The sequence below is a fragment of the Capra hircus genome, chromosome 13, assembly GCF_001704415.2.
Source record: "Capra hircus breed San Clemente chromosome 13, ASM170441v1, whole genome shotgun sequence".
Lineage (NCBI taxonomy): Eukaryota > Metazoa > Chordata > Mammalia > Artiodactyla > Bovidae > Capra > Capra hircus.
The window spans coordinates 53,808,081-53,820,382 of record NC_030820.1 but is presented as its reverse complement, the minus strand read 5'-3'; the positions used below and the strand labels follow the sequence as shown (position 1 = coordinate 53,820,382).

At 49.2% G+C, this 12,302-nt stretch overlaps 1 protein-coding gene across 5 annotated transcripts in view; it reads right to left on the bottom strand.

Annotated features, from left to right (window-relative positions):
• Positions 1-12,302, bottom strand: part of DIDO1 (death inducer-obliterator 1) — a 48,914-nt gene that overhangs the window by 25,100 nt on the left and 11,512 nt on the right. For 2 of the 5 annotated variants that reach the window (XM_018057573.1, XM_018057572.1), the window contains exons 2-6: positions 5,813-5,986; positions 5,108-5,221; positions 3,650-4,484; positions 2,519-2,840; positions 449-661 (exon numbers count right to left, since the gene is read on the bottom strand). In XM_018057573.1, coding sequence (XP_017913062.1) covers positions 449-661; positions 2,519-2,840; positions 3,650-4,482 — 1,368 coding nt within the window. In that variant the 5' untranslated portion in view covers positions 4,483-4,484; positions 5,108-5,221; positions 5,813-5,986. Of the gene's footprint in view, positions 1-448; positions 662-2,518; positions 2,841-3,649; positions 4,485-4,955; positions 5,087-5,107; positions 5,222-5,812; positions 5,987-12,302 lie in introns of all 5 variants that reach the window. The other 3 variants (XM_018057571.1, XM_018057570.1, XM_018057574.1) reach the window with 2 other exon arrangements.

The following is a 12,302-nucleotide window of genomic DNA, read 5'->3' as shown; positions in this document are numbered from 1 at the left end:
TGTGAAAATGCACCCAAGCAACACTGCCCAGACAGGGGCTGTGGACACAGCAGCACGTGGAGAGGACAGGTGTATCCCTGCACCCCACCCCAGACACTCAAAATGTGGGCACCCTCAGGGCCCGCTTCCCAACCCCACTGCCTACAGACTCCAACAGGGACCACTCGCTCCCAGGAGGGCTGATCTGCAGGGGGAGCTACTCCATGCAGCCATTGGCTTCCATGTTTCTGTTAGTCCCTCAGCTAGAGGCAGGAGAAGAAAACATGAGAACATGTGCCTCTTCGTAATTCTGACCAGAACACTGGTTAGGAAGGCAGAGGGCAGTGTGCAGGCGTCTGGGCACCTCTGGACCTGTGTACCTTCCTCTCTCTCAATCAACCCACCAAGCCTGGCACCTCCAGGCGCTTTTGGCTTCAACTATGCAAATGGCTGGTCTTGGTCAACTTACTTGAACGCTACATTTTTGAAGAACGATTTTTTCTGGCTTTGTCTTGAGCTTTTCTTTTGCTTTGGGCTTCTGCTCCTTCCCTGCACTCAGGAAGCGCATGGTGGCCGCGGCGTGCTTCAGGATGCAGTCGTTGCTGCAGTAGACCGAGTCGGGCTGTGCCACGCTCGAGCACCCAGGGCCGATGCACTTGGCAGCACCAGGTGTTTCCACGACCTGCAAGACCAGACACGGGTTCAATGTACTCACCCGCTGGGGCAGGCACCATGCTCTGTAAGGTCACTATTTATGGTACCAAGATTAACACCTTTAATCATTTATTAATAATTATGCATAAAAATGTATGTTTATTCAAAACACATAAACCCACCTCCCCTGAGTAAGGCATCGTGTTTTCAAGCACCTTTCATGCCCCGCACAGTGGGCAGAACTCTGAGAGGACTTCTCAACACAGCGGGATTTCACACCAGAATTAGGTTCTGTCATTGAGTGAATGGGCATGGAAATTTTGCGAATTTAATTAAGATACCAGGTAAGAGGCTTCTGAGTTAGTCCAAAGGTTTGACTTATCAGGTAAAAACCCTCTAAAGAGGAACTGAGCCTCCAAAAGAGTGAACACTCCATTGCTGGCTCTGCTGGGAGGGTGCCCAGGCCTGGGCTCTGCAGTCAAGGACCTCAGGCAATAGCCAGAACACCCAATTACACATGGATCTCAGAAACAACAGGTCCAGTATAAGCCTGCCACAGAAACTGCCAGGAACGTACTTCATATGCTAAGTTATGTGAAAGCTTTTGGAAGTGGATTTTACCCCAGCCGAGACTGATGAGACCCCAGCCCCACTGACACATGGAGAGCAGTCTTGTGAGACCCGGAACCAAGGACCCGGGCTCAGTTAGGCCTGGGTTTCTGGGTTAACAGACGTGTATTGTCTAAGTCACTAAGTTTTGGTCATCTGTTACGCAGCAGGAATCTGGAATACGACAAGGGCTAAACACAGCTGCTTGTGCCCATGATTACTAAAGCACATTTGAATGGTCGAGACTAATAATGTATGTGACATATACATGAAATGTACTTGAGCAAAATCTTTTTCCTCTAATAATGTACTTAACTGACTTTCCTCCATAGAATCCAAGTTTTACCCAGAGAAAACACTTAAGCTTATGTGCAGTCTTAAACACAGCAGTAAGATGATGCTTCCTGCTGATTTCCATTTCTGTTATGTTTTCCTTAATTACCAGTTAGTTATTCTCATATTTCCACTCAGTGCCTCCTCACACCCCCAGGACAGGGCCAGCCCTCAAAGCTAACTCACTGCAAGGGGGTGATGGCAAGGGTGCTGACACGGCCACCACAGGACCCCTGCATGTACAACACCTACAAGAGATGGGCCATGGTGGTGGGGTGGGCCCCCAATTCAAGGAAGGCTTGGGGTGAAAACACACTCTGAGTACACTTGTGAGCGCCTGGGACAGTTCTCAAGATGCACGAAACCACGACCCCTGGACAAGACACATGTGAAAAGAGCTGGGAAAGGAGAAAAAAAGAGCTGCACAAACACTGTTGACTGGGGAACACCATCACAGAGGGTGTATCAGGCACAGTCATCTTGTCCCTTTGAGGAGCTGTGCAGCCACCATGGCTCGCTCGACATCTTGCCTTGAGGTGGAGTTAAGACTACTGGTTTTCTTAAGACAGGGAAGGCGATATAGGTGCACATGTGCTTCTGTGACTCGAAAGTAGTTTCCTTAATACATGCACTTAAACTTTAAGCTCAGGATGCTGGCCGTGAGAACACTAAAGACCAATTTTTTTAAAAAATAATGAAACACATTAAATCGGTAATGACAGCACAGGAGACAGACACAGTTAACAACAACATCAAAAAAAACAGAACAGGCCCAAGAGGTGCATGGACCCAAGAGCCCGCAGAGCCTAGCCCTATGCCAATCACTGCAGGGAAAACCTAACTTATCTCAGAAGACAGACTCTTCCGATCTTGATGTTTCTGCCAAAGGCAGCTGAGGGCTTAAAGTCACCTCTACCGTCGGCCTTAGGAACTAAGTACTTACGGGCTGGAATATCTTGAGTTTCTTCTTGCCACTTGGGTTTGCAGCTTTTTCAATTCTACCCTTAATTCCCTGGTCTTCACTTGATTTCTGCTCCACGGTTCCTATACTGGTGAAGTCCGTGCTGTCGGCACCCAGGGGTCCTGACCTTGTGTCCTGCATGTCTGTGGCTTCTGAGCTGGCCTCATCCTGCACCTGCAGGATCGTGCAGTTGGGGCAGATGTAGTCTTCCCCATTCCTCTCCAAGAGCCGCCCTCGAGCCTCAGAAATGCCCACACAGTCACCATGAAACCATTCTTCACATCGGTCACAGCAAATCATAAACCTGAAATAAAACAACGGTCAAAGTGTTAGTCACTCAGTTGTGTCCAACTCTTTGCGACCCCATGGACTGTAGTCTGCCAAGATCCTCTGTCCAAGGGATTGCCTAGGCAAGGATACTAGAGTGAGTTGCCATTCTCTCCTCCATGGGATCTTCCCAACCCAGGGATTGAACCCAGGTTTCCCACATTGCAGGCGAATTCTTTACTGCCTGAGCCACCAGGGAAGCCAATGGTATCAGGAATGAAAAGGGAGAGACAAACTCAATTTAAAAAATGTCAATAAGTCAAATTCCAACACTCTGTTTTTTAAAAAAATTACAGAAACATAGAGCATAAGAATGTCAGTGTGCCCTTCTCTCAGCTCTATTACAATTGTACATTACAAAACGTACATCATCCTTTTCTTCGAGGGCATCCTGCCCTGGACCGCAAATGCCTGTCCACAGAATGGCAGCCACACCTTTACCCCTGCAACTACCCAATGTCCACACTTTGCTCCAGTCACAGCCAGTCCGAGCAGCGTCCCGAGGGCTCTCTTGGGCAGCAGACCCACTCTGGTGCAAGCCATCGCACCCATTCACTGCCATGGCTGGTGTGACCAGGCAGCCAACATTCTACACCAGCCACCACCTGGCAAGGGCATGGTTCTGGGTAGTGCCGCCCACTCCACTGGTTTCTTTCTGACAATGACTTGCTCGTCTTTCTCAACGAACAAATCACTCATTCAGGCCAGCTTAAGACTCTCTTAAGAGAACAGTGAAGTCTCTGGCAGTTTCCCTGGCTCTGCCCCCACCCCTCCCCCATGACCCACCTGTTGTTGTGAGGCTGGCGGCACAGGCAGTAGAGGGCGCTGGGGTCGTACACCTCACACTCCGGCTTGTGCCGGACCAAGTCTGCGGCTTCCTCGGCTCTCCCTCCCGGGGCCACTCTCCCATCCGGCCGGCCCTCTCTGTCCTCTTTCACTGCCTGGGCAGCAGCCCCCAGGTCGCCCTCAGGCTCCCGTGAGGTGGGCAGCGAGCCCTCCATTGCATCACCCGCCTGGACGTCCACGGTCTCAGCCGGGTCCTCCTCCCGCCGCTTCCTCCGCAGGCGGTTCTGGATGCCCCTTGCAGGCCGGTCCGCGGGCTCCTGCTCACGCTTCTTCCGCAGGCGGTTCTGGAGTTCCTTCAAGGTCAGTCCGTCGCTATCGCTGTCGGACGTGTCGTCCTCGTCTTCGCCCTCTCTAGCCTTTGCTGAGGCCGGCCGCTGCTTAGCACCCATGGAGCTGGACCTGGGCCCACTCTTCCCGTCTGAGGCGCTCTCCACACTGCCTTCAGAGGCGGTCTCCGCGTCAGTCGCTGGACAGGACGCTGGCTCCCCAGAGTCCTCCAGGGACACGGGGGCACTCCGACGGCCACGGCGCCGCACGGTGGTCAGAAACTCCTCCACCCGCTCAGTGCGCTTCGGCTGCCGCCCACTGCGCCGCAGGGATGGGCTCTGCTGCTGCCGGGGCGACGGCTCCAAGGTGTCCGCCTCCGCATCCCCAGCACCCTCACGCTTAGCAATGGTGGTCCTCCGGAAGCCCCATGTCTTCCGGAACTCCTTGCTGGTGGGCTTGATGGCTTTGGGCGCCTCCTCACTGCTCGGGTCACCCTTGTCTTCCATACCTGACAAGGAAACACAAGCAGGCCATGTCAGGCATCAGTCAGGGCTATGGTCCAGGCTATCAGCTACGAGCAAGCAAAGGGGGCACTCTCTCACACACGGGAGAACCCAACCTACAGAAAGCAAAAATGCTTCTACAGTGCGGGAGGATTCAGTTATGAACCCCATGCTCAGGAGGAAAACCCAGCAAGCAAACTACCTCTATGAACATGTCCCCTGACTGCTGAGGACAAGCATGTATACCGAAGTCAAGGAGAATGAGGAATTGGGCAGTGGTGCTGCCAGGACAGGGCAGAATAGGGCAGCAGGGGCTTTCTGGCTCCCCACAGGGAGACATGGGCCCACCTCCCACCTGGCTTGCTCTAGGCCCAGAACTCTGGAGCCCCAGGCAGTGTGAGATGTCCACCACCCAGCAGGGGAAGGGTGGAGACGGGCTCGTTTGCACCCTGAACACTCAGCCCCACTGAACCCACCCAGATCCTAGAGCCGAGACTGTGTCAACTGAGCCAGATGGCACCTCGTGCGTCTATTTCTTCTCTCTTCTAAGAGATTATTAAAGGCTCCGGTTTGTGAAAACTTTGTCCTTATTTCAAATGAAAAAAACCTGAAAAAATACAGTATATACCTTAAGAATTTTTTCCCCAAGCTGTACAGGCTTCAATTATATTTAAATGCTAATGATAACTCAGATTTTATGCCACGTTCCATCCCAGGGGAAGGACTCGTACAAAATGAAAACCTTCAAACAGAAAACACACAAAATTCAAAGTCACACACCACGGAACTCTCTGTTAGGTTCCCACCAAGTGGTGTCACCTCCCATCCACCATCCAGACCAGCAGCTCCCCACTCTGGGCCTTGGCCCAAGCTCTGTGACATCAGCACCCACTCTGTGACATCGTGCCCTCAAGGGCCACACCACTGTCCTGGTCACCCAAGGCTTTCTGCAGGAAGGACTCCCCTCTACAAGATACAGCCTTCATCAGCAAGAATACACGTCATTGTAAACTAAAGGAACACTCAGTTTAATGATTGATTAGACACTCTTGAGCTAAAGTTTAGAATATCTCAAACAAATATTAATGGTACACCAGTTTTTATACATATATTATGCCACTTTTGAAATAAAAACATGACATCAAAACTTAAAATTGTGTTGTTGGCATTTAACATATTATCAACTGTGGGAGTTTTGCAAAAACAAAACTGCGGCTAATAATTTGTTATGTAAGTGAATACTGAAATGTCTCTGGTAAATAACATTTGGATAACAAAAGATGCATCAGTACATCTCTGGTCAGTAAGATGTCAACACTACTGCCATTGTTACCTGCCCCACACAGAAGCATGGGCACTTCTCCCGACTTCCTAAACCCAGCACAAACAGGGCCGTTACAACCTCGCGGCACAAGGAAAGCGCCAGGCCCCCAGTGCTGCTGTCGTCAGCCACTGTTCACAGATCACAAGGTAAATTATCTTGAGACTGTGTCCACGGAGTAAACTCCTAAAACAAACAAACAAACAAAAAAACAGTTTAAAGATCTAAAGCAACCAGAACTAAAATCACATTTAAGGGAAAAAAAGGCACAAAACTTTCCAAGCAATCTCTTAAGTCTACATTATGCGACCTACAGAAACATTTGCCCAGTCCACAAATACGGCCCCCCACAAGGACTTTTTTTAAAAAAGGCAAGATATATACTTTTGACTACACGATGAAAGCAGGGGCTGGGACAGGCCATGGTTGGCACCCTGGTGGAGAGGGAGCTGGTGGTCGAGTGCAGAGGGCTCAGTAGGTGGGAGGATTCCAAAAATCAGTCATTGGCATCAGCTGCTTCCTAATTACAACCCTACTTCTGATGGACCCAGGCCAATAAAAACCAGAGGGAGAATCAGGAACAAAACATGAAAAGATGAACAAGAAAATTATACATGAAAGCAATTATTTAGAAATTCTTAACACTGTAGCTATGTCGTCATTTTAGTTAAAAAACCTAATAAAGATTTCAGAAGATTAATAATTACTGGACATCCCTGTGGTACAGCTTATCCTTGTGTATTTATGCATTTAAAGAACATTTCTCCTCCTGTCTCCTCATTCAATCATCATACCTAAATGGTCCACAAACATGTTTCTGATTCTAGGTAAATTCTCAGTATTAACATTTTAACACATTTCACATTCTATACCCAAGACCCCTGCCTGTGCCTCACCTCACCTCTTCCTCACCTCACTCCAACTGCCTCCCCTGTTAACTGTGGTCTCCTTAGTGACCTCAGGACAAACATTCCATCCCGCCTCCTCTTAAAGGGACAGAGTCCATCGCACTCTGGCCACGCCCACCCCCAGCACCATGGCCACTGCAACTCTTTCAAGTGGGAAACCCATTTCAAAATGAGAGGCTTCTCAGAAGATACTGGAAATAATTCTTACTTTTATATTTCACATCAATGAAAAAAGTAAAGAAATTAGGATGTTCTTGGGAAAAAAGTTTTTAAAATTTATGCTAATCTAAAAAAATCATGCCTTTGGATTTGAGTTCTGAAAAATCGAAAAAGGGAAATCCAGTTATTTCTGTTAAGTGGAGTGAAATACTTAACTCAGAAAACATAATATAGTTTTAGACAATTTGATTCATTTTTCTTGATTTTATACTTGCAAAATCAATTTCATGATTTCTTCACAAATTCAAACATAAAATTTCAGGTCATGAAAAAAAAAGTCTATCAAGATAAAAGAAAAACAAAACCTCTAAGATCCAGGCAAGTTTAAAAAAAATTGCTGCGTTCCTAACACAGCTTAAAGTAGACCCCCACACAGCAGCAGGTCCCCAAGGACGGCAGGCACTCCTAGACTGGGGAAGAGGAACCCAGAGGCCAGCACGGGATACACTGAGATGCACAACCTTAAAGTTTCTAAGTGCAAACGTCCTCTCAGCTGAAAACGGCTCCATTTCCTACTAAGTAGACGTGCAAATACCAGCAAGAAACCGTGGGTTCCCCAGGCCCCCCTGGGGGTGCTGAAGGCAGCCACCAGCACCCGAAGACAGGTGGAAGCCCACCTCCCAGGCAGCTCTCCACTCGGACTTTTTGTTGTCGAGGCCTGGTGATATCCCTGAAACTTGAGGACCCCAAAGAGCATTTGCTCATGTGGGATGTGTATTTCCAAAATTAAACCTGAGAAAGACTTTCAGAATTTCGGACATTCCCTCATACCACAGTAAACCTTGACAAATTGCACTTCCCCAAAAAGCAGTTGTGACAGGAACCTGAAGCCACATCCGTGAACTCTGCACACCTTCCTAGGCTTACAGCCTAGCTATATGCAACTGTAACGCACTCAGAGTGCATCTTGTGCCCATGTGCACACATGCAGAGTCCACAGACTGGCATATCTCATTAGCCAGTATGAGACACATCTGCTAATGCCAGTGTCCATCTCTTGAAATATTTCTCCTTACTAGGAAATCAAGCTCATGGTGACAGATAAAATCTTTTCAAAATTCTAATTTTCACTTAAGCTGGCGTTTTTTCATCAGTAACAAATACTGTCAGTTGCTTTCTTCAAGACTCATATCGTGTATCTTTGAGAAAACACGTGCCACCCACCCGGAAAATGCAGTCCAGCAGCGATGCTCTGCGGGCACCTCTGTCCCGTTGGGGGCACGCTGCAAGGAACCTCTGTGCCAGTGGCGCATGCCCACTGGTGGGGCCTGCTCACAAGGCTGTGAGCCTGGACAGGGTTTCCAAGCCTACCCTCCAAAAGGGTTTCGATACACACCGCGAACATCTGTAACATGACATTTCTAGTTGCTTAATAACATGCTGGATCCATGTCAAGCAGTCACACATATTCACACTTTAGGGTTGGAAAAGAATAAACATTTCCTTCCATGAAACTAGTCTAAAATCACCACTTAATTTTCCCTTCGGATTGTCCAACCCTTGAAAAATAAGCTGCCAGAAATGATTTTCTTAAGAACAAAAAACACGCTCCCCAAACAATGTGGGTGAAACTGGACTCTACAACCAGGTACATCTGAAGGCTTGGCTTCTACAAACTTGCAACATGCAAGTAACCACATCTTGGTCATTTAAAGACGTGCAGGTCTATGGACTGAGGGTTCATCTCTCTGAGACATTTTAAGTTATAATGTATAACTGCAACGAAGTCCCTACTTTCACAGTGCAATGACCCAACAGCTGCGTTTCTCAAGAAGGAAACAGGCAAGCACACACCTGCCCTGCCCTACCTGGCAGCAAAACAGGCTGGTCCTCAAAACCTCAGAACCGTGAAATAGTCCCAACTACAGCATTACCTCAGTACTCTGGGCTGTGCTAGCTCACTTTACGGTTCTGCCAGGTGAGGCCAAGGTTCACAGCTACTGAGATTTCATGTTAAGGGTCTTCTGTCTCTGACTAATTCTGTGCTGTGGATGAAGAGGGACTGAGAAGATGCTAAAAGTTCTTTGAACTACCTACCAGGAAAAAAAGAGGCAAGCTTTCCCAATTAAAGCCCCTTTCACTATTCCGTTTTGATTAACAGGGCACTCACTACTGACGGCATGCCCAGGAATTTGATGACAGGAAACACCCTGAAGGGTGGGTGTCCTCTGACCACAGGTGACCCCACACTCATCCTGACTCGAATGTACAGATGACACTTCAGTCCTTCAGGAGCCCCATCAGGATAACCCTGAGGTTACTAAAATTACCCTGAAGCAAAGGTGCCCACAGCACAATAAGCTTCTCAAGAGGTAACTGCAGAGAGAAATCTAGGAACAACCCTGCTGTTTAACATTTCTGAGGTGTTTTTGCTTTACAGGTATGTGGAGACAAAAACCAAAACTTTTTGCTTAAAAACTCGCTGGGACCGACGTCTGTCCCGGCCAAACTCTAGTGAGGTCAGGCCCCCAGCTCCCTGTGTGCAGGTGGGCAGCGGCTACTCCAGTGTCTCTCCCCAGTTTCTAGTGAAAACACAGGCTTGTGACCAGATGAGCCACCTGAACACGTTGAGGTCACAGAGGAAACAAGCCCCCCCGTTCTCCACAGAGCCCTGCCACCGAAGACAAGCTCCTGTAGTGGTCTGCACATCCGCACTCCCTGAGCCTTCACAGATGGGGTGACTGCCCTGGCAAGAGGCCCCAGAGCTCACCCATGGCCCTGCCACCGGGATCAAACTGCCCCAGCACCCTGACCCCAGGCCTCCCGCCCCCGGAGCTGCGGGAAATCAAGTCCACTGTGTAAAACCCCCCAGCCTATCTCTGTCACGGCAGCTCCCTCTTGCCTCCCAGGGAGCAGGAAAACATGGCTTCAAACACTGGTCAAGGGAATCTGAACCCTATACCCTGGGGGCTGGTGCTTGTAAGGCCGTCGCTGGGGTCTTAGGGACCCTCTGAACTGCACAGGCTCTTATCCTTATTGAGTCTGCAGGATGGGGAGAGTTTGGCCACCGCTAAATGCCCAGGACAGCACTGGGATAGGGTCCCAAATGGGCGCCACGCCTCCCCTTCCCCAACCAAGACAGACGGCAACGATGACTATGTGGTCACAGCTAGGACCTGGGCATGGAAAGTACCTCCCAGAACAGCCATCCATCCAGGCACCTCAGCATCTCCAAGTCCCATGGCGGCTAACACAGAACCTTGACCCTCCACCTCAACACTGCCTGCCCTATTGCTTTTGTATCTACAATGGTCCATCTAGGTCCCGAGTGCATCTGGGTTGGCTACTCCCATGCCAGGGGCAAGATCCCACATCACCCACAGTGTCCAGTGCAGGCCCTGACTCTGTCTCATGGTGGCAAGAGCTGCTAGTTACAGTCCAGTGGGAGGCTGTGGGTGAGGAGAGGACGTTGTACAGTAAAGGCAAAACACCCTCAGGTCAAAAGACCCCTGAGACCTCTTCACCCTGCAGGCACCTTGGCCATACTTACAAGCCTCTCATTCCAGGCGGTCCACTGCGAGGGAGACGTGTGCATTGAACCCTCCTCACTGGGGACAGCAAACTGGCCGTATTCCACTCTTTTCCCCCAAAGCAAGGAAAGGGTTGAGATGCCCACCTTCAAAGACACTGCCTATCTTCTTAACAGTAATCCATTTCCCAGGTGTTAAAGTTCAGGACAACTGTCTTTTTCAATTTTCATTTCTCAACAAGAGCATTTCTAATCATGATCTAGGTAGAGGTTCTTAAAGTGTGGCCCCGGACCTTCCAGCTGGCCTCTAAGGTCACACTATTTGCACAACACTACTTAGCAAAGTGACTAAACAACAGCATGGAAGTGCTCTGTGACCTTGCAGGGGCAGGGGAGTTCTTCAGAAGCTAAATGATGCTGGTGTGATGATAGCTGGAATGTAGAAGCAGGCAGGAGAATCCGGCTACTGTCGCCTTGCTTAAGTCAGACATTTAAAACCCCAAGCCACCTTTCTCCTTAAGCTGTTTCTTATCTTGGAACATAGTTTCCATAGTGTTACTTATGTTAATATGCAGGTGCCTGCTATTATTTATAAGTCAGTAAGTAAACTTAATGTCTCATTTTTAAGGCCAACCATGGGAAATATCAATAGATAAAACAGAAACAAAAGCCCTTGGGGTCCTTGTTAATTTCAGGTAAAAGGGGTCAGTCTGAGAACCTACAGCATAGACTTGACATGAAGGGTGATGTCAGATGGCTGTAAGACTGCAGGGCCGTGACAGTGAGGCTCAGGACTCCACCTTTCCAGGACTGATCATGAAACTGCAGCATTCAGAGGGACCGCAGCCCACATCCAAAGAGAAAGCGGTTGCAGAGAAACAAAGCTTGCTCTCTCACAAGCATCTGCTTCCTGAGTGCAGGTGCAGCTCATGCCACAGGCCATGAGGCAAGCACAATGCTTGGAGACCGCGGACATGCAAAGTCCAGACCCACACTGTACACTTCAGCTGGAATTGTCCTCTGTCTCTGAGATTAGCAGAGGCCAACGTCTAGGTCTGGCGGGGCGGGGGCAGTGGGGAAGGCCCAGGCTTAAAGAAAACAGTTCTAAAATAAACAACAGGACTGTCCTACTAATTTTTACAGATCCACACAGAGCTGAACGTGATGCAACTCCCCAGAGCTTCCACTGCTGCCCGGGTAAGGGATGTGCTGAGGAGGGCACCTTACTACTAGAACACCTTGTGAAATTACAACCTAAAGAGCCAACGGGTAGCGCTGTACTAACCTGTCTAAATGGGGCATCTCGGGGGACCACTCCCCCTGCTGCAGCTGAGCATCCCCGGTTCTGACTAAGGGAGCCAGCAGTGTCCACGCTCAATGACCACAGCATGACCCTCCCACATTAATGCCTAAGTCCGAGGGTGTCCCAGACTTCAACCCCAGCTGCAAACCTTGCTAGGTATTCTACCCAGGTATATGGAGACAACCATGACCTCAGTTTCCTAACAGGATACCTGAAACGACACAGCATCAAGTACCAGTCAGTGTAGGATAAATGGCAAGTTTATAAAAATGACAATGTCTGCTTTTAAGTGGCTGGGAAAACAGGCCCTAGTGAATAGTTTGTGAACATTTATCAAGGGCCCCTCAGTGCTCCGCACAGAGCAGGCAGCATCTCTGTTCCCCGCAGGGGTGGCTGCTTCACTGCGACCTGGCAGAGAGAACTAGGCAAGAGCAGGTTTGTTTATGGGGTGCTCCCAGCATGGACACAAACCTATGACCATCACCAGGAGACCGGTTTGAAAGAAATCCAGAAACATCCATGTGATGATGTTCTCTACTAAGACTGTAACGAGAGTAGGATGAACTCTAGAGTCCCTGCCATGGAACAAGCCCCACGCCCACT